Here is a 21,127-nt window from a genome sequence, read left to right on the forward strand (position 1 = left end):
TTCATTCACATCGTTGCTTGCCTCATGACTTCGTTCCTTTTTTGTAACAGCACAATATTCGTTTATAAGTAGACACTATCATTCACCAATCTGTTTCTGTCAGCCATCCTTCAGCCACCTGGTATAAGTCATTGTTTGTTAGGGAAAAGGGCAGGTTAGATCCATACACTGTAGTTTTACTTGGAGCCAATCCACCACTCATTTCTTCAGGTTAGGCATGCCAAAGAGACCAGAATAGTATGAGCCCTAGGCCCAGCTGGGGCTCAGCCCCCACTGTTTCTCACTCCATGCAGCAGCTTTGACATCACGGGTTCTGGGAGGGTTCAGGTGCCAGAGATGAAGTGATAGCAGATTTGTTCCTTTCCGACTCTGGTTAGGCACGCCTCAGGTACTGTGTTTATGGTATTATTATGTGGAAATCTTAATTTTTATGTTGTCTAGCTTTTATCAATCTTTTCTATGATGGCTTCCTGATTTTGTGGTCTGTTTAGGAAGGCATTTCCTCAGTATGAAATTATTTTTGAAAATTTATATTTTATTGTATGTTATGTTTTCTCCCCCCTTTATCTTTTTTGTTTTTGTTGTTTATTTTTATTTTTTGTTATTACTTCCCCCTTATCTTTGAGCCATAAAATATTAATTTTGCCATGATGTAGGAAATGGCTATCTGATATAATCTTTTTTTTTTAAATATGGCTACCATATCTCAGTAGTATTCATTATTTAATACATGGAGATTTATTTTATTTTTACTTTGGCATGGGCAGGTACCGGGAATCGAATCCGGCTCTCTGGCATGGCAGGCGAGAACTCTGCCTCTGAGCCACCATGGTCTGCCCGGAGATTTATTTTTTAACTTCATCAGTGTAGCAATAGGAACAAATGAGATAGATCACCCAGGAGAATATTACAGTGACAGAGGAGGATCTAGGCTTGAGTCTTGGCAAGAATTCCATTATAATTTATGGTTGAGGAGGATTAGCCATCAAAGGAAACTGGGAGGTCATCAGGACAGGTGGGAACAGAAGTGCGAGGAGCAGGAAGTCTCAACTATAGGGAGAGTCTAGCTGTCTTGGAGCCTGCGGTGAGAGGTCAGTAAAGGAGGACTAGGAGTGTTAACCAGACCCAGCCACATTTACGCCATGGGTGACCTTGTTGATTGCAGTTTGATGGGGTGGTGAGGTCTCAGTGTTAGGTTAGAGTGGCTCAGAAGTAAGTGAAAAGTGGAATTACAGGGATAGCAAACAGGGACAATTTTTTTTTTTAAAGAAGTTTAACTGTAAAGGGAAAGAGCAAAGAAGATTGTGGTGGAAGGAAGTGGCATCAAGGGAAGTTTTTAAAGATGGAAGAAATTTTGCATGTTCAATACTAATAGAAAAGATCCAGTGAAAAGGGAGAGGTAGAAGAAACAAGTGAAAGATGATCAGTTGTGAAAGTTTCCTGAAAAGGTGGTACAAGATCTGAATCTTAGGTGGAAGGACGTGCCTAAAGTAGGAGAGGCCACTCCCTTCTTGCAGCAGGAGGGAAGGAGGATGGAAACAGAACTGTGTTGATTCATCTCTTCTGGTTGTCCTAAAGTGTCCACATGTTAAGAACTGATGGCAGAGGTAGCATGGTGGGTGCCTCTTAGATTCAGGAGAGACCAAGAGTCCTGTTATCAAGTAGCTGGTTGAGGTGAGAGGGTGGGTGATATGTTGCAGATACAAGATTATCTCCATCTGGCTCCACATTAGACCATTGGCTTAGCTGCTTCACCTGGGGCAGGGGCCAAGCGCTAAGACTTTTTCCCCAACCCACCTCCTGCTGGGCTCTGTATGCTTCCTACACTAAATCCAGCTTCAGTCATGGCCTCATTCCCGTTGCCATAGTGTTGCAGAACCCCTCCTGCTCACTGAACTCTGAGGGCTTCCTGGGTTGGTAGACATAAGAGTACCCACTTGGTGCTCTTAGCCCTATTTTATTCTGATCCCTATTAGAACTCTTTTATTAGTAACTTTGGGGTTGGAGACTTGGAGGGTAAGGAGAAATTGCACAGGGACCGATTTTGGTTGATGTTCATCTCTTGGGGGCATCTAGCCTCCTATAATCGAAATAGAGGATATCTTTTCAATTGAGCCATTATATTGGAAACCGTTAGATATAGTTGAGGCAGGAGAGATGATTCTGTGTTTTTTTTGTGCTCTGCTTTCTCCTTTCTTCCTGTGTTACAGTTCTGAGCATACTGTTTTCTGCAGGGGGACACAAACTCATCTGATTCCAGGGAGCCCTGGATGGGGGATAGATGGGGCTGTACTGCAGTGAGGAACAAGCACCTGTATCTGGCTAGGTCCACCTGGAAGAGCTCAGCCTATGGTGAGAAGGGGGTTGGGGCAGTAGCCACCTACCTAGTTTGGGGACTTTGGGGGCTAATGCTGGATCTTAGGCAGTCACTGGCCTGAGGGTGTCAACCTCCCAGTTCACTGTCCTTGGTGAGGGGCTCTTGCATTCCTGAGCCCTTGATGTTTAGGGCCACCTTAGAGCTCCACCTATTTCTTGTAGGCCACAGAGCCTCCCTGGGCAGTTGCTGCTGTTCTCCATCCAGTCTGTCTAGCTTGGGTCCCTGCTTCTCCTCCTCATACCAGGATTTGGCCAAGCACATCGTGGACATCTCTATGGCTGATGTGAGTAACAATTCCCTCTCTTTTGCACCCTTCCTATAACCAGACCCCTGCTGGGTAGAAGTGGATAGTAGGAAGAAAAAGGAGAATAGAGGACGTATTAGGGCTACCAAGTCTGATGTAGCTTCTTCAGCAGCTCTCCATCTTGAGAAAAGTGGAATTCAGTAACCATCTGGATTGACTAACCTAGGGGCCCGGTTTGTACTGTGCCCACTGAATTGTGTGTGGCTCCTCTTTCCCCAGGTAATGGCTGCTTGTTCAGATAATCTGCATAACCTCTTCAGCCACCAGGTAGCAGCTGGCTGGAAGTAAGTATCTCTGCAGTTTCTTGGTCCCAATCCTTGTTCTGCTTGGCTTCTCTTTTCCTTTCCATTTTCCACCTGTTTCCTTGAGACCCTCACCCTGAGCTCCTCCTTTGTGACCCTGAAACCTGTCTTTCACCTCCTCCTCTTCCCTGTCCTTGTTTCCCCCCAGATATCAGGGTGAGGAGCAGGAGGTGCAACTTTACTACAAGGTGTTTTCTTCTACTCGGCATGGTTTCCTGGGGGCAGGTGTGGTGTGCCAGCCACTGCCTCAGGTGTGGGCAGCTGTGAGTGACCCCACCTTGTGGCCCTTATATCACAAGCCCATCCAGACAGCAAGGCTGCATCACCGGGTAACCAACAGCATCAACCTGGGTGAGTCCAGGGAGGGCTTCCATGGGGCCTGGTACCTGGCATGTCCAGTGCACAGGCCAGGCCAGGACAGAGGGAGCATGGTTAGAGGAACCCTCTTTGGAGACTAAGTGCTTGTTCTGCCCCTAGATTGCTGAAGTTGTCTAGATAGCATCAGGTCACAGAATGATGGGGTGGTAGCAGGGCTTTTGGGCTGGGAAGGGTTAAGACTAGTGACTATCTGTGACCCTTGACCCCTCAACCCTGACCCCGCAGTGTACTTGGTGTGTGACACCACCTCGTGCGCACTGACGCAGCCGCGGGATTTCTGTTGTGTCTGCGTGGAAGCCAAAGAGGTACCTGCCTACTTGTGGGGAGAATTTGGGCTGGGATGTTGTGAGAAGCAATATCTATGGGTCAGGTTCTTGGGCAGGAAAACAGTGTGAGCCTGGGGTGGGGTTGGTGGTAGGGTGATTTAAAGGCTGGCCCAGTGTTGCTTTCCAGGATACTGCATTTGAGTCTGTCTCAGTTTTGTTCACATAGGCATGACTGCCATATCTGTTACTAGGGGCACCTGTCCATCATGGCAGCTCAGTCTGTGTATGACGCCTCCATGCCAAGACCTAGAAGAGAAATGGTGCGTGGAGAGATCCTGCCCAGTGCCTGGATCCTGCAGCCACTCAATGTGAATGGGCAGGAAATCACTAGAGTCATCTACCTGTCCCAGGTGATATACACTCCCTGTAGTCAGCCTCACTGCAGCCAGTTTGACCCAAAGGTTTCATGGAATTTTTCTGTCCAGCTACTTAACATTCGCCAGTGACCAAGACCATTGGCTAAGGGAAAGTCGTTTGAGAGCTGGTGACTCAAGGGCTTCTTGGGTCAACAGTTGTGGGGGAGTTAGTGGGGAATCCAAGAGGAAGGAATGAGATGGTTTATCGACCTTTTCTGGGGCTGCTCTGTTAACAGAGAACCCAGAAACTGACCTCTTATGGCTGGTCCTCACATCCTTATGAGATGGATGGGCCATTGCAAGGTAAAAGCAGTAGTTCCAGCAGAGCAGAAAGAATGACCCATTTTGTTTGACTCTCCACTCCCTGACTTGATCTCCCCCTCACTGGAAATTCTGTGTGAAAGCTGATGCTTAGATCTGAACAGGAGAGCCCAGGGGCCTATAAGTTCCAGAATTGCAGCCAATTTGAAGACCTTCTTTCTTGCAGTGGCTACTTGTGGTTGCAATGTGCCTTGACCTGCATTCTCAGGTTTGTTTGCAGCTTTAATGCGTTCCTCTCTGGTTTATTTCAGGTAGAACTTGGTGCTCCAGGCATCCCCCCTCAGCTCTTGAACTCCTTTATCAAGCAGCAGCCCCTGGTTGTAGCCAGATTGGCTTCCTTCCTTGGTAGTTAGCATCTCCCTGTCAAGATGGTGCTGCTGAGATGCAGGCCCAGGACACTACAGAGAGATGCTGTGGCAGCTCCTTGTCACTTTCCATACCTTGATGCAAGAAGAGCCAAACCTGTTGTAACCTGCTGAGTAGACCAGCAAAGCCCAATCAATCCTTGGTCACAGTGGGCACCACTGCAGAGCAATGGGGGCCTGAGCTTCTGGCTGTGGTCATCCGGAGGAAGGACGCTCAGTTCACCTTTTGGCTTTCTCACCTCGTAGCAGACAGCGCTCAGGGAGCAGGATTGAGCACATCGTGCAGAGCTGGGAGACTTCAGTACTCTGGCAAGGTCCTTCCTTAGTTCAGCCAGCCCTTGGGCTGGTAGGAAAGCAACCAGCCACAGACTGAGATTCTGCTCTGAATCTGCCTCCAGTATTTAGCTCCACTATGGGATGGAGTTTTAACAATTCCGAAACAGAAGAAGGGTTTAAAAAATAGCTACACTAACCAGAAAATGATTCAAAATATTTTCTCCTTTTGAAGCTTTGCAAAATGTTTCATTAATTTTTGCATTTTCCCCCCTCACAGGAGAAGACACTTAGGCCTTTGCAACGTAGTCAGGCAGAGTTGAGCAATGCTGTTATGGAGCCATCTCTCTAGAGCCTCAGTAAAATGGGAAGGGCCCCCCAAACAAAACTGTCACCACTCTGAGAAGCAGGTGGGACAGCTTTGAGGTCAGGGTGGGGGGCCTACCTTTTTGAAGAAGACTGGGAGTGGCAGGCAGATGCTGGTTGATAACAGTGCAGGAAGAATTTTAAAGAAATTAACATGTCATTTGAAGATGGGAGAGAATATACATGGAACTCCCAGAAGTTAAGTGGTTTCTTAGAAGGAAGCTCAATTCCATACTTTACCTCACTTCATTCGGAGTCTTGGTCTCAGCCTTCAGTGGTCTCTTGAGCATTCCAGGCTGAGCTCTAGCCCACCTATTCTAGGATGGGATGAAAAATAGGCGCAGTCGTCTTGTACCTTTACCTGGCTGAACTTGAGCTCTCGATATTTGGCATGGTCCTCTGGATGTGGTGGGGAGTGGGAGAAATTCCCAATTTCAGTTCTGGTGCCAGACATCTTTGGTGGAGGTCAGTAACTATATTGGGATTGAGAAGCTGTGGTAAAAGGTAAATTTCTATATAGTGCAGCACAGATTTATTTTTCTAAAAGTATTTGCAGGTTTTTTAAATCCCTGTGAACTCAGATTAATGTATATATGTATTACTGAAGGTTTTTAAAATTCCTTTTAAATTTACAGATATATTTTTTTGGTTAAAGTTTTGGGGACATAGCATTTGATATATTCAACACCCTATTTATGTACTCCCCACTCCTTTTCATATAAACCTCTTAATAAAACCTATTGAGCAAAAAGTTCTGAACACTGGCAAATTGTTAAGTCCTATGTGTATTTTTTTTTTCTTCAGTGAAGACTATCCCAGAACAGGTTAAGTATGCATTTGGGCTCAGCCGAATTTAGCCAGGAAATCATGATAGCAAATACCTGTCCCAGTTTCAAACCACCAGATTAATCATCCAACTGTTGCCTCTGAAGCACAAATATGAACACAAGGGAGGATTCCCAAACAGTTACTTGCCATCGCTATCGGCAGCCACAAGCACCTGGAAGGAAGCTCTTCACTGGTGTGCGAGTCTGAATTATTGAGTAATCGAGAGAAGCCACACCAGACCTGCTCAACTGGAAAAAGAAAAAAAAGAAAAAAGTATCTTGCAGAAAAATGCAAACATGTGAAAGATAACCCAGGGATCTAGCTCTTTAAATGATTATAATGAAGTCAGATTATGGTTTGGATTAATGTGCATCAGAATTGCCTTGAAGGACTTGTTACAACCCTGATTGCTGAGCCCCACCCCAAGAGTTTCCGATTCAGTAGATCTCAGGTGGAGCATAAGTATTTGTAGTTCTAGTAAATTCCCATGTGATGGTGCTATTGCAGGTCTGTGATGAAAACCACTGGTTTAAACAGTTGACAGCAGATGTTTGTTGAAAGGCATCTAGTTCACTATTTGATTTCCCTTTAGGGGAGGATTAAGGAATTAGCTGCCTGTTTCTAACATCCCTATGTTATCTTGCTGCTTGAACTACGTCTTTAAAGTTCAGGCAGGCCAGCAGAGTGGGTCCTGAATTTGGACAGTGCTCAACTGCCATTCATATTCCCAAGAAGTTGGTTTTCAGTTCACCAGGCTTTGATCTGGGTTTTGAACCATCCCCTTCAGCTGTGCCACCAGGATGCTATCTACCACCCGGTCTTAACAGCTTTCTAGAACAGTGGTTTATTTCACATCTTGTTCTGTACACAGGAGGTAAAAGAAAGTATTTCTTAAAACTTTTGATTCGCAGGCACTTAGACGTTCCTGAACTTACAGTAGTATAAATTGGATTTAAAGGAAAATGAAGAGATTAGAAAATATGGTTCAGATGTTCAGATGCAGAAATTAGTTAAGGAGTGTCTGGGATGAGGCTGAAGTGGGATGGAAAGGCACACAGGCAGCAGCCCACCCAGGAGAAATATAATCAGAAGTGGTGACTGAGAAACACTCCCATTTTTACCTTCTTTCCTATGAAAGATTTCATGCAAGTGGCCTCCAACTTTGCCAGAGAATCTTAACCTTCCTTGAGTTACAGATTTCTTTGACTGGTGTGAACTTTTATCTCCAAGAAATAGGCAAGTATGTGCAACCAAAGTTTTGCAAGCCAGCCTGGAGGGTTCACTGTCTTCTACTTTCCCCCAAAACAGCCCACACTGGTCAGGGTAACAGCCTCACTGCACACATTGCCAAAACAGGAAAACAAGAATCAACTTAATGCATATTATTATCGAGGTATTGCTTTCTTAATCAGAATCAACAGTTCATTTGTAGAGACATGGTCTTGACAACTTGAATCAAGAACTTGTCTCAGGGCCAAATACCCCAAGAAAATAAGTATACCAACAAGAAAGAAGTAGCCTGACTGGGAACTGTGCACATCCTTCTAAACCTCAGCAATGTAGAGATACTGCTGAGAGGAAAAGTAGTCCCACTTTCCATCTAGAGCTCTGCTCTCACAAAAGCCAGTAGCACACACTTCTGTGCATTCAATGGGGTGACTTCCAACACAAATAACTGGTCATCAAGCCATTTGTAAAAGTTTATTTTAAAAAAAACTCTAATGTTCCACCCTGTATTTATCTCTTGTCCCTCTTAAGGTGGTTAAGAAAATGTAGACTGTCGACTCCCACAGATTTGTTTTAATTTCCCTGGTATGTCAAGCAGGAGGTAATATGCCTCTGTCATGATTTCCCCAAACCACAAAGCTTTAAGAGATGCTGGGATAGCAGCATCATTTCATTTCCTATCCAAGTCATAAACACCAACTCTTCTGGCTCCAGGACTGAAGTCGCTGGGTTGTTTTTGGGGGACACTGGTGGCAGGCCTGCAGTGTTGGTGGGATGCCAAGCAGCCATACACCCCCTTCACCTCACCTCTGAGCTAGAAGTCTGATTACAGACACCGCTACTCCCTAAAGTATCCTTAGGGAAAGGGCACCAGCAAGGTCAGAAGCGGGCACTTGGAGTGGCACTGCACTCTTGGCAAGGATCCAGGGTCCACATGAAACACCCACAGCAGTCTCTTTTCAGCCCTAGCTCTGGGCCAGCACAGTCCCCCGGTTTGGCTGGACCAGCTCACATGGTCTTAGCTGGGGCTGGGGCATGTGGGACTCAGCTAGGAACAGGTTGAACAGTGTTGCTAATTCTTCAGAGAATTCCTAGAATGATAGAAGGCAGACATTTAATTCTGGGTGGTTCCTCTCTCCACTGAAGAGTAATCCTAAATATCTAGCCAATGAGTAGACAACTTAGCTGTACTATTTTTTCCCTGTCTGCTTCTGCACTAAAATGGACTCAAAACCTTGTTTAAGGCGGTGAGAGTAAACTCAGGTGGGAGACTCCGGCATGAGTGTACAGTGCCATTTGAACTAAGTAAATTCTTGGCTCTGCTAACAATTACCCTCCATTGAGTACTTATGTGCCAGACCATGCTATGCATGTCACATCATCTTGACAGAAAGAAGCCCCGTGATAATGAAGAAACTGAGATTAACTACTTTGCCTCAAATCCCAAAAGCATTAAGTGCCAGCTGAGCACGCTCACCCTGCCATGCTGCTTTCTAGCCAACTGTCTGCTTTCCCTCTACCCTTTCTCCACTGACATAGTCTTTCATATTTTAGCTCAAGTTCAGATTCAACAAGAACTCTAAGAATGCCATCTAAGGCCCCATCATTTGCATGCATATATGACCCATGTAAGAGGAGATGAGGACTCCTTACCCCTGGCCACTGAGCCTCATGGAGGCTGCCTAGACAGCCCTCTATCTCCATCTGTCCCATCAAACGTCTCTCTACTAGCTCCCGGAGCAAGAACAGCAGCAGGTCCCACTGCAAAACACACCGAGAATGTTGGAATTGCTAGAAAGAAGAAAGGTGGCACAGGAACTGAGATCTGATCTGCTGAGGAGATCCGAAATAGATAAAGGGAGCCCATGTAAAATGATCGCAAATATCAGAAAAGGAGGGATTAAGGAAACAGTCATTAATTACTGGGATGAGGGTGGTGGGTGTAAGAACCACCATGACTGGTTCCCCTTCCACCAGCTGAATGACTCACCTCCCTTGGCCGAGTATCTGCCAGAAGCCCCACGTTTCTTGGGCTCAGCAACAGCTGTAGTGGAACAGGCACCTGAAAGTCTTCCTTCCACAGGGAGAGCAGCATGTACAGAAGCCTTCGAGCCTGCCCTTTTTCCAGCCTTTGCTGTGCAGCGGGCCCGAGGACGGGGATTTGGTCTGCAACTATGAGATGAGAGAAAAACTAGGCTTTAAGAAAAATGGAAGCAGGATTACCTGGTCAGACCCTGGGAAGAGAAAGAGCAGAAAGGGGCTGTTTCTAATCTTGCTTGCACCCAACCCCATGATTTAGGGAACCTGACAAGGGAATGATTTGACCAGAAAGAGCCATACCTAGGAGGGAAGCTAACTCCACAGAGCACTTTGCCAGATGCTGCTCAGCAGGTGGGCACAGGAACTGTGGAGGAAAAACAAGGAAGAGTCTGGATATCACCATCATCCTTAGAGCAGTAGCCCTAAGCCAACATTGTCTCTAGTTATTAGGTAGTAGACAAGGACACAGAAAGCACCCTTATGGCAGGATGCAACATCTCACCTGGCGACACCGCAGTGTCTGACCCAACTGGCCTAGGAGTCGTTCTAGGTGCTCGGGGGGAACTCCCTCCTCAGGATCCCGGGGCCCCACAGCCAGAGAGAGCACATCCTGTTGAGAGCAGGAAAAGGGAGCAGAGTGAGACTGTAGACCAAGACGGGACACTGGCATGTCACTGAGGAATTTGGCTTGGAGCAGGGTATCAGCCAGTGGGGAGAGGCAGAAAAAAAAAAGACAGGAACTCTGAGGCGGGGGGACTTGGGCAAGACAGCACAACTGGAGAAGCAACAATGTGGATGACAGAAGTGGGGGTGGCCCTTGGCAGGCAGAGATCTCAAGAGAGATCACATGACTTAGGTCAAAGCTGTCTCTAATCAGTTTGCAGAGGGCTTCTGATTCTTAAAACATTTGGGGAGACCTCTGACAGTCCTATCAGATCGCCCTATCTCATAATGCTTCTCTGTGCATCTTATCAGAGTTGTTCAGTAAAGAAATTCTTTGTATAGGGAGAACCAGTATCAAATGACCACTTAGCCTTTTTTTCTCTCAACTATTAATGGATAATTAATCTCCATTTTTAGCTATTCCTTCTTAGTCCTTTTCCAACTCTGCTGTTAATGTAAATAAGCAGCCCTAGGCAATATGTAAATGAATTGTCCTGGCTGTGCTCCAGTAGAACTTTATTTACAAAAAAGGTGGTGGCCAGAGGGTGGCCCATAGGCTCTCGTTTGCTAACAGTCAATTTTTATCACGTTATAAGAACTGGTATTTTTATTATTACCATCTGTACCTAAACAAGCATCACCTCTCATATAGAATATTTCTGAAATCACATCCAAGTATCCCTTAGAAGACCTTTCTACTACACTACTACAGATCTCAGTAGTATGCATTTCATCAAAAATTTTCACATTTTATCCTTTAACCCTTTTGTGTGACTCAAGTACCAAAAGTCAGAGAATAACAATCTGGAAAACCATTCAACTCAGCTCTGCCCTACCTAACCTCATTCAGTAACAAATAAAACAGGAACTTGTAATACAACACAGAAAGATTCTATATGTGAGTACTGGAGCTGATGTGAGAAAGGAAGGAAACCAGGAAAAGAGCAGGGAGAGGAGTAGGAAAACCGAAGGGAGTAGGGTAACTGTGTACTTTTATCTCGGAGATGAGGTGGGAGGGGAGGGGAGCATGGTGCTCACAGGCTCGGGAGCAGCCCCTCCGCTCCCCCTGGGCAGCCGGTTCAGGACCCTGGGATCGAAGCATGCGGCTCATGGCTGCTTTCACCTCTCTTCTAATCAGTGCTGTTGGTCAGAGGGAGGATAGAAAAGGGATCACTGGAGCAGCCACTCAGGGCTCACCATGCCAACCCATGCCTTCACTGTTTCCAACTGGCTCTGAGTCCCTATTCCCCAACACTGCTTCTAGCTCCCCATCACTACATTTGTTAAAAATATGGTTCAGCCGCACACTCTCCTTTCCTAGATCTTACCTGTGATGTTGGCTGACAACCAGGCACAAGCTTTCTCTGTTGCAAGCCCAACAGCAATGTTTTCTGCACTGCTTAGAACCTGTGATACAAGACTGCAGAGTCAGGGACGGGAAGTAGTTGGTTACAATGAAGAATGCTCAAGCAGCTGCTTCGGCTGTCTGGGACTGACCCACGCAGCATGCACCAGCCTGACATGCAGGCACACACCCAACCGTGTTGTGCCCCACTCCCACCACCTTCTGGCCCCCAGGGACCAGCAGGCACTAATGGGCTTCCTACGTACAGCTGCTGGAGTCTCCTCTGGAAGCAGTGCTCGTACAGCACCAGGGCTCTTCTTTCGGCAAAACCTGAAAGAAGATGGAGGAGGATGGTGATAGTCAACAATATCCAGTATTTTAGCTTGACTCACACAAGTAAATGTCCCTGACTGCACCAAGCATGTGAGTGGGAGGGCTCTGCCTCAGCAGGCAGCACTGCCAGCCCTCTGGCCCCATCCTACATGCTGGGAGCAAAGGAAACTCAACCACCTGCTGGGCAGCATGAAATCTTCCTAATTCAAAGGAAAGAAAAAACAGAAAAAAGGGGGGAAGGAAAATGGTATAAAAGATTGAAGTGTGAGAGGGGAAAGGAAGGACAAGAAAAAAGCACTGAGAGAGAGGAAGGGGAAACGAGAGGGTCCAGGCATAGGTAGGCATTTCTTACTCCCGCCCCTGGGTCAATGCCTGGGCCCCTTGGGGGTACAGCTGGGAACACAAGATCTCCAACAGCTGGGCTGGGTCTTCCCCTTTCTGTCGCTGCATCACCAGCTGCTCTCGGAGAAGTGACTCTGCCTGCCGCACCAGGTCTGCCACCAGTGTGGCCCTGCAGTAGGGACAGCAAGGTTTGGAGGTGGTTGGAAGGGCTGAATTAGAAAGAGGCTGCCATAGCAATTTTAGTCCCACGTCCCTTCCCCTAACCCAGCTAACCTTCCTCAGGAAGGTGTGAAGGGGAAAGTGGTATAGGAATGAGACTGGGACCCTCTACATCTCCATTCCCTACTCTGTCGACCCACTCTTACTTGATATGTTTGACACAATTGGATCCAATTCTCTCTGCCACAAATTCCACAGTCCTACGCAGGGAAGGTGGCTGGTTGTGGAAAAAAGCTTCGGCAAGCTGAGCCTGGGGAAAGGCAGGAGCAGTGCAGCGAAGGTGTCCCTCGGCCCAAGAGAGTTTTCCTGTGCCCCTGGGCAGCCTCTTCCCTCTACCCTGCCCGTTACCTGTAGCCCCTGAGTTGTCTGGGGAAGTTGAGCTCCCTGGCCGGTGGTTGTGGTGGGGGTGATTTTCCGCACAAAACCCCCACTCCGCCCACTGCTGCCTGATACCCATGAAGCGAGCAGTTTTCGGAGCTCTCCTGTATCAGAAAAGCCCAATGTCTTAATTCCAGCCCCTGTGCCTCAGTATCTCGGACTTTTAAGCATTTGTGAAGTAAAGAGGCTTAGGCACCTGAGATGAGGGCCTAAGAACAGAATAGTGGATTAGGGTGGTTAGGCCCATGTGGTGCCTCTTGGGTGGAAGGGGCTAAGAACCAGAACCCAAGGAAAAGACCAGATACTCACCAATATAGGGACAGCAGGTATAGAGCAGCTGCTGATCTACCACAGGCATACTATCCTGGGGAGTGAGAAGAGGCCAGAGCTGAGAAGGCAGGCAGCAGGCTTCCCATCCTTCCCAGTGTGCAAAGAAATGGGGCAGTTGGGTACAACTATCTCCTAGCTTGTTCCTATTGGACCTTCAGGGACAGCCCACCTCCTTTATTCCCATATTCTGGCTAAAACCCATAACTTACCAACCCATGCTCCAAGGCTACTGTATCCATATCAAAGATACTTGGGTGACCTTCTTCCAGAAAGAACAAATCCTCAGGGACTGTGGGAATCTGGCAAGAGATGAGGGCAATCAAAGCTCTAGTCAGCTCCTCAGAAACTCATCACACCTTTCAATCTCATGGTTCTAGGGTTTAGGGGTCAGGTTCAAAGCAACATTCCTCTTCATTATCTGCCCCCTACCTGGTTCAGATTCTGATATCCCTCTTTCCATCTCCAGCCACAGCAGCCCCCACCCTTATTCTGGAACCTGACTCTCCTAACCTGGAAAAGCCAGCCCAGGACAGCAAGCAACAGCAGCTTGTTCAGGAAACACATCTCCCCTTCACTCTCCTTTGATAAGACCAAGCTCCTAAAAGGTAAATGGAGGTATAAACTCAATGTGTGCCAAGAAAGGGAATGGAGTGAAATAAAACTTCAGTGAGAAGATAATTTTTTAAAATAGACCTAAAAAAGGAGCCAGGATCTCATTCCCCATTCATATCTGTACTTCCTGTCAGCTGGGCCACAGTGGAAACAGAAAAAACAGGGCCAGTGAAAGAGTAAATTATTACCCTATCGTTTTGTGTGGATCAAGTCCTGCTTTCCTTTGAAGTTCAGGCATGGCTAAGGTACCATATAGAAAGTACAGACTGCTCATCATTCTTTTTTTAAATTCCTTAAAAATTTATATACATATAAAACATAAGGGTTGCTACTTTAGCCACTTTCAAGTATATAGTCCAGCAATATCGATCACATTCACAATGCTGTGCAGACACCAGACCACCACCACCCATCACCAAAACTTTTTCATCTCCAACAGAAACTCTGTACCCATTAAGCACTAACTCCCATTCCCCATCCCTAGACCTGGTCATCTTTATAACCAGTAGGTCCAAGAACCCTTTTTCTCAAGCTTTACCCTATGCTCCTGTTTCTACTCACCGATGTAGGTGTAGCAGGAGAGTGAAGATGCTCCGGTAATAGTCTAGCAGGGGAACGATGTGGTCAGCAAAGGAAAGGAACTCCACCAGCCAGGGCACTGTAAGCACTGCCCGGCGGGCCTGCAGCCCCTGCCACAGAAGGGTCCGCACATCCAGGACTGGAGGGACCTGGTGAGTCCAGTGCCCAGTCAGTGGGTAGGCCACCAGGAAGGATGGGGAATGCCCTCTAACCTGCCTGGGTTCCTGAATAGTGAGGGAAACCAATCACCTTCAGTGCCCTGCTGCTGCTTCTAGTACCCCCCATTCACCTGGCTCCTGAGGGCCAGAATGGAGTCCTGAAGCTCACGGGTCGGAGGTGGTTCAGGCCCCCGGTATGGCAGGAAAGCCACAAAACCCAGGAATTTAGCCAGAAGCCTCAAGCTGAGAAGCACCACAGCAAACTGCCTCCGTTCACCCTGCAGGGAATCAAGGAATATAAAATGTCTGAGAACAAAGTTTCTAGAACGATTCCAAATCTGTCATAACATTCTTCTTAAAAATACCCCTTGCCTCCTAGGTCAGAATCCCATCTATTATCCTTGTTTTGTTTTCTAACCTGCCAGTCCACATCTGACTCCCCATCTTCATCTCCAGGCTCATGCTGAGGCAGAGCAAGGCCATTGAGCTCCCGGATCTTCAAGCTCAGACTATCCATGAGATGCTGATTAAACTGGAAGCTGGGGGCAAGAGGCAGGCAAAAAAAAAAAAGAGCACTGGAAGATGTGGAGGAAGAACCAGAGAGAGAACAGGTGTTTCAGAGAGAATCTGCTGCATAGAGAGGGAAGGCCAAGGAGAAATAAAATTACCTATGTGGGTAAGAGAATGAGATGCAAAATGGCATCAGGAAGTGTGAGCTGAAAGGACCCCAGAAATTACTTAGTCCCATATTCCATGCAAAGAAGGCAGGAAAGCAGTCTGCCTTTCTGGGAAGACAAACCTCTCCTATCCTCTGACCCCTCCGCCAAGACATAGGGGACCTTTACCTGCTGGCACTCACGATGAAGTCCCTGAAGAAGCCTTGACAGCCTGGGAAAGTGGGGGGTGGGCAGGGCCCCCCACTGCTCTGAGGGGCCACAAGTCGTTCCTGTAGGCGCCGCAACCGCCCCAGCTTGTCAGCTCCAAGCATGCTTAAAACATCTGGAGCCTCACCCAAAACAGTGGCCCCAGCACTACAAGGGCTCTGACACATCTGGGGTGGGGGAGGGAGAAGAACCGAAAAATTAGTAGGAGAAAAGGATGGAACAAATAAGGAGGTAGTAATGGATACTGATGGGATGCCAACCCTGGGTCAGGTGCTTCAGGTACCGTTTTTAAGAATTATATTCTCCTTTTATAGGTGAAGTTGAAACTTCAAGGTTACAGATTTGTCTAGGGCTTACTCAATGATGAAGTGATAAATCCAGGATGTGAAACTAGCCCATCTGACTCCTAAGTCTGTGCTCTTCTCCCATAGCACAAATCAAGGCAAGAGGGAGGGAAGAGGCCAAGTTAGGAATGGGGTCCAAGGGTTCCAGAGCACATAAAGGGCTCTCTTGTTACCCCCCTGCTGCATGCCCTATCCCAAAGCACCAGCTGTTACTTGGCTGCCTACATTATCCACATATTATGGTGGGTGAATCTCCTACTGGGGTTATTACCTGGAGAAGTTGCTTTTGAAAAAGTCGAACAAAGTGGCTATGGCTGCAGGCTGCAGAGAGTTGACCCATCATGGCTCTGAGAATAAGAGACAGGAATGGAATGTGAGGAAAGGGGTAAGAGGAGAAAGATCTGTAAGAACAAGCCTTGGGCTTGAGCTTGTTGGCCCTTTAGCACGGACTTTAGCTCTGCCGGAGCTGACCTGCTAAAGATATGGTTAAAGGTAAGGAACACTTCCTTTGAGGCTAGGGAGATGCTCAACCAAAAGAAATTCACCCCTCAAATCTTTTTAGTCCACAATGAACACCAGTGAGTTTGAATGACCAATGGGAAAGCAGGACACTGGACAGGATATTCTTTCTGCATCCTGGTTTCTGCTATGCAAAGTTGTCAGACTTGCCCAAATTAGAAGATGGAAAAAATGGGGGTTGGAAAGGGTCTAACCAGTGGGTTAGCACAAAATTGAAGCAATCTGGATTAAGAGTTTTGCACTGTTCTGGGCATCTGCCATCACCGAATAAATATGAAGCACTTCTGAGTGGAAGGAACTAGAGAGACAAATCTGTCCCTTCTGAGAGGAGTCATAGTTGTAATAACTAGAGATTAAAGAGAAAAGAACCTCTAAGCTGTTCAGAGTTGGAAGTAAGAGAGGTGACCAGTGTAGGAGCACCCACCTTATCCTGCTGCCCAAGCCTTTCTCAAAGTCCCAGCCGGGCTCCTCATGGCGATCTTCCCACTCTCGAAGCACCTCATAAAACACATCCCTGATAGAGAAACAAGAATGCTGGATCAGCTGAGACACAGCTGCCTCTTATTTCACTCTCAGGAGCACCCTTCTTACCTCAGAAGAACAGAGAACAAGACTATCCAGGGTTGTTCCTTAACCTCTCCAAAGTTATCTAAGTAATATAATGCTACAGACCCAGCAGCAGCTTACTATATGCTTCACATACCTCTGTAGGTACCCTTGTCTGAAAACCCTGTGACTAAAGTCAATAAACCTGGGAGGTGACTAGCTAAGGTTGGGGACTCAAGTCTGGAGGGAAGAAATAGAATGAACCTAAGCGGCCCTAGTGGTCTCTGGCAGGAAGGGTCTGGTGCAGATGAATAACCACCTGGTAGTGCCAAACTCCTACTTTCTCTGAGAATGACACAGTGCCCATTTCAGAGGAGATGCCACCTCTATCCTTCCCTCAAGGTTCTCTTATTACCTCTGTTTTTTAAAAGTGTGAAAGGCCCGGTCACTGGAGAAGTTGGCACGATTGTCAGTTTCTGGCTGAAAGGAGACAGCTTGAGCAGGGGGTGGCAATGACAGAGATACCTAAAATATTGCAGTGACATTAGAAACTGAAGCCCACAGGGGCCAGTCTCAGAAAATATCAACCCCTCATCCCTGCCCAGTTAGCCCACATGACACTTAAGTGAAATGAGCTGGGTTGCCTGAATTATGGAGATGGGGAAGGGTCAGGTCCAGGCTAAGTAGACAGCTAAGCTGGGGACACAACCTTGGCAGCACTGCCCTCATAGGCAGCTCGGAGACGACCCTGCAGAGCTGGTGAGAAGCATAGCAGCCGCTCATTCTCAGCCAGCAGTTTCAAGGTCCCTTTGTCCAGGTAGGAAAGAATCCTGTAGGGACAAAGGATGTAACTGAGAGTAGGATACAGACTGTAAGTAAGAGCATATCTGGGGCATGGAGCACGTACAGAGGCCCAGATCTTTTGGCCAAGAGCCAAAGATCAGAGATGAGGATCAGGCAAAGGTGAAGGAAGTGAGACCTTATAGAGCAGGAAGAGAGTGAGCAGGACAGGAATATTTCACATAAACCCAAAAGCCAGGTGCCAAGACCACAGGAAGCAATGTGATTCTTTTAGGAACTGAATTCATAATTTAAGAGTTACAGGTAAGCAAAGGCTCAGAGTCACTGCACCTGTGTTAAATACAAGCATGTGCACCTACATGGCCAGAGAACCACTAGACAATGTCAGAAAGGCTCAAATGCTCCAGCTGGGGAAAACTCACCGAAACTGATGCTCCAAAACCTGCACTGCAAAGAAAACACAATCATGGACACTTTGGAACAGTGGGCTTTCCAGGGAATCTGAAAGGAGTACCACATTATCAGTTATAAGTTTTCAATTCCTAGATCCCATTCAAAAGGAGGCTTGCCTACCAACTTAGAGCACCTGAGCCTGGTTCAAGGTCATTGTGCTTGGCAGCCACCATCCTTCGGACAGTAAGTAGCTGAAGAATGAAGAAGAGCTCCAAGAAGAGGTTTGGTACCAGGTTCTCTGGATATAAAAAGAGACCCCAAGGTATTGGGTACCATTTGGAGCCAAGGATCAATTCTACCTGCATTATTCTCTTACCCTGAAGCTCCCTTTGCTTTCACTCACCAGCAATGCATGAGGAATAGACAAGGGCTACCAACTCCAGGCGCTGGCGGGAAGATACTCTGGAAGGGTCAGCAGGTTCAGCTGTGAGGCTTCCTGTCCAGCTGGGCAGGGCAGATCCTGATTCTGGGACAGGGTAGGCTGGGGTAGGTGACTGCTGCAACTGTTTAGAGCTGAGAGAATGGAGAGATATCAGACAGTCAATCTGGTTTCTCCTCCAGTCAGTCAGGTCCCTCTAGAGAAGTCACTGATAGCCCAGGAATCAGACCCACAGTCCCGGAGCGGGCAAATCAATCTCAAGGAACAGCCCTGCAGATTCCCCACAGGGAGGAAGCTGACACCACAGGGAGCGGCAAGACCATACCGCTCTTTTCTGAGCATCTCCCGCTCTTCCTGCAGACTTCTGCACCCTGGAGGAAGGCCAAGGCCCCAAGGGCTAGTGTCCAGGGCTGAGGGCTGGGAACTGGGGATACAGCTGATTGGGGGTGAGGTGAAGCAGGTCTTGGGCTTGGACAGTGACCGCTCTTCGCTCACCGGAGTTGGGTTAATCCTTCGTGAAGGCTTCGTCCTGCTGAAAATAACCACAGGTTTCTCTCAAATTCTTATTTTCAAACATATCTCTCCACCACCAAAACAGATCAACCGCTTGCAAAAAAACCACAATAAAACCCTCACCATTGTAGCTATCTCAATCCCAACCTTCTAGCCATTCCCAAGGCACCCAGTCTTAGATTTACTGACTTTCCTAGCAAAGTTTTCGTGCCACCCATCTCTTAGGAGAGATCCGATTCTCACCCTGCTGGGCCGGGGGGAACCGAGCCTACGGGAGGGAACTCCTCCAGGTTGCTGAGGTTTGGTGGATCAGAGAGAGCGAGGCTGGGGCTGCTGGGACTGCCAAAGCCCCTAGGCTTCCGGCTCCCGGCCCAGGGTGTGTTCTCCCCTCCAACCCCCTCCTCCGCTCCCCCGGGGCCGCGACCTCCTCGCTCGCGGCCCGGCCCCAGGCCCCGCCTCCTGCCCCAGCGTCGGGCCAACGGGACTTCCGCCGGGGCGGAGCTCGGGGACTCCGTCGGAGGGAAGAGCTGGCTGCGCGCCCCGCGGCCGCCCCGCGACGGGCCCCCCGGCTTCCCTGGCAGGGCTGCCGAGGCGCCCGGGGCCTTGGCGGGGGTTGGGGGACCCTGTGGGAGGACGCGGCTGCTCTGCTCCCTGAGGAAATTCAGCAGGAACGGTACGAATTCCTTCCGCAGTGGCTGGAGTGAGGTCAGGGCGGCCGCCTCCTCGGGGTCCTCCTAAGGGAGAAGCAGAGGACCTAGAGGTTAGCTGCCAGGACCGAACCGCGGGGCGCGCCTAGGGCGGGTCGCCCGGGACAGAGGCCCCGAGTTGGAGCTCCCTTGGCCCAGGCTGGCAGCCAGGTACCAGACAGAAAGGGAACCGTTGGGGTGGCGTCTCTTACGGGAAGCAGATTCAGGTCGGGCTTAGGGGCATGCCGGCGTTGTTACCTCCGAACTCTGGGTGTTGCGCGCGATCCACCGCACAGCGGCTGCGACCGATACCTCCTCTCGCAGAAGCGACTCCAAAACGGCCGCCATCCCGGTCGGGGCCTCTGGGTAATTGCGCAGGCGCGGGCGCGCCACAAGCGGCTTGGAAAGGGCGGGGCTGGCGCGGAGGCGCAACCGTTGGCCCGAGAGGCTGGGGGGGGAGGGGACGCGAGGGGCGGGGCGGGCGGCGAAGGGGCTTCCCCAGTCTCAGTTTAGCTCTTCAGCTCAGCTCGGCCCCGCAGTGAACACGACTGTGTCCGCAGTCCGCCCAGAGGCCTGGTGATGGGCGAAGTGCGGCTGGGACCAGGAGCCGCGGCGGGGCGGACGCAGCTCTGGGGCTTCCAGAGAGACCCAAGCCCGGTAGAGCGGCTGGGCGGTGAAGGCGAACAGATCTCCGAAATCAAGCACCAGCCTACATTGTCTGTTATAAGCACATTCTTCCAAGATTCAGACTTTTCTAGAATCAACTGTCGCCACCCTAAAGGAGTAGCGAAGTTAGCCTAACCTTTTTGACCGGTTTTCAAACCAACAGGTTTTTCCATCACTGACAATCAACTAAGAATTTTTACAGGGAGGTTTTTTTATAATACATCAGCCCACCCACCAAACCTTGAAGTGCTGAGGGCACCCTGCACAGAGAATTCCTTATCTGTAACTTGATCTGCTTTACAGGTAGTAATAATGGATTAATATTTCAGATACTGCAGTTGAGATGTCAATAGGCATATTCATTAGGTTCTGGGAGCTTATCATGATTTATTTTGAAAAACATGGAGACAGTGAGCACTTTGGATGCTGCTGCTCATTGAGAAATCAAAGGGAAACCTAACCAAAAGAAAAAGATGGCACTAATATTCTAGATCAAACTAAAGCATGACAGGTCCCCATGTGAATATGGGAATGCCTCCTATGAGAGATCCTCTGGTTCAAGGGCAAGTTTCAGGAGAGGGTGATGGGAAGCAGAAATCACTCCAGTGGTACAGGGATGTTTCCTGTTGGAAAGGAAAAACTACTTCCAGCCAGCGATAGAATGATGGTCTGAAATGTACTCAATTTCATTTTATTATAGGAAGAACCATGTCCTCATTTCAGTGATCCCTGGTTTTTACCTGCAGGGACATTGAAGATACTAGTTTCTATTTAGTCTAGTGCCTCCCTTTTTAGGTTACCTCTGCATGTTGTATTAGTTAACACTTTCAGTTCCCTGTTGATCTTGTAACCTACAGTACATTCAATCACTTTTTTAAAATTAGAGAAATAGTATTTCTCACCTTTGAAATCCA

The 21,127-nt window shown here is 48.2% G+C and overlaps 2 protein-coding genes across 9 annotated transcripts in view; one reads left to right on the forward strand and one right to left on the reverse strand.

Annotated features, from left to right (window-relative positions):
* The window catches only part of STARD9 (StAR related lipid transfer domain containing 9), a 205,243-nt gene extending 199,996 nt beyond the window's left edge, over window positions 1–5,247 (forward strand). For all 4 annotated transcript variants that reach the window (XM_077127589.1, XM_077127590.1, XM_077127591.1 and 1 more), the window contains 7 exons: window positions 2,235–2,352; window positions 2,539–2,660; window positions 2,901–2,965; window positions 3,132–3,334; window positions 3,587–3,666; window positions 3,879–4,037; window positions 4,616–5,247. In XM_077127589.1, coding sequence (XP_076983704.1) covers window positions 2,235–2,352; window positions 2,539–2,660; window positions 2,901–2,965; window positions 3,132–3,334; window positions 3,587–3,666; window positions 3,879–4,037; window positions 4,616–4,717 — 849 coding nt within the window. In that variant the 3' untranslated portion in view covers window positions 4,718–5,247. The remainder of the gene's footprint in view (window positions 1–2,234; window positions 2,353–2,538; window positions 2,661–2,900; window positions 2,966–3,131; window positions 3,335–3,586; window positions 3,667–3,878; window positions 4,038–4,615) is intronic.
* On the reverse strand, window positions 1,569–19,932 carry CDAN1 (codanin 1). 5 transcript variants are annotated; one of them, XM_077127613.1, is made up of 28 exons: window positions 19,806–19,932; window positions 19,105–19,595; window positions 18,674–18,880; window positions 18,313–18,482; window positions 18,103–18,207; window positions 17,939–18,017; window positions 17,425–17,545; window positions 17,131–17,240; window positions 16,594–16,683; window positions 15,922–15,997; window positions 15,268–15,473; window positions 14,841–14,961; window positions 14,554–14,700; window positions 14,247–14,413; window positions 13,584–13,671; window positions 13,283–13,372; window positions 13,053–13,107; window positions 12,714–12,847; window positions 12,512–12,615; window positions 12,157–12,315; window positions 11,738–11,801; window positions 11,455–11,533; window positions 11,118–11,266; window positions 9,966–10,073; window positions 9,764–9,827; window positions 9,414–9,595; window positions 9,077–9,184; window positions 1,569–8,514 (listed from the first exon to the last, which is right to left on the reverse strand). In XM_077127613.1, exons 1-28 carry the CDS (start codon window positions 19,893–19,895, stop codon window positions 8,389–8,391), a joined length of 3,690 nt encoding a protein of 1,229 aa, XP_076983728.1. In that variant the 5' UTR covers window positions 19,896–19,932; the 3' UTR covers window positions 1,569–8,388. The 5 variants fall into 5 exon arrangements, with proteins under 5 accessions (XP_076983728.1, XP_076983727.1, XP_076983731.1 ...); XM_077127612.1 differs by having other exon boundaries at window positions 18,674–18,877; window positions 19,806–19,921; XM_077127616.1 differs by lacking the exon at window positions 19,806–19,932 and having other exon boundaries at window positions 18,674–18,719; window positions 18,844–18,877; window positions 19,105–19,147.
* Between the last annotated feature and the right edge of the window lie 1,195 nt (window positions 19,933–21,127).

Source organism: Tamandua tetradactyla, chromosome 14 (genome assembly GCF_023851605.1).
Source record: "Tamandua tetradactyla isolate mTamTet1 chromosome 14, mTamTet1.pri, whole genome shotgun sequence".
NCBI lineage: Eukaryota > Metazoa > Chordata > Mammalia > Pilosa > Myrmecophagidae > Tamandua > Tamandua tetradactyla.

Coding starts and splice junctions, on each gene's coding strand:
- CDAN1 (XM_077127613.1), bottom strand. CDS start 19,895: ATGGCGGCCGTTTTGGAGTCGCTTCTGCGAGAGGAGGTATCGGTCGCA. Junction 19,596..19,805: donor GCAACACCCAGAGTTCGGAG/GTAACAACGCCG, acceptor CTTCTCCCTTAG/GAGGACCCCGAGGAGGCGGC. Junction 13,672..14,246: donor CTCCTGCTACACCTACATCG/GTGAGTAGAAAC, acceptor TTTACCTTTTAG/GAGCTTGGTCTTATCAAAGG.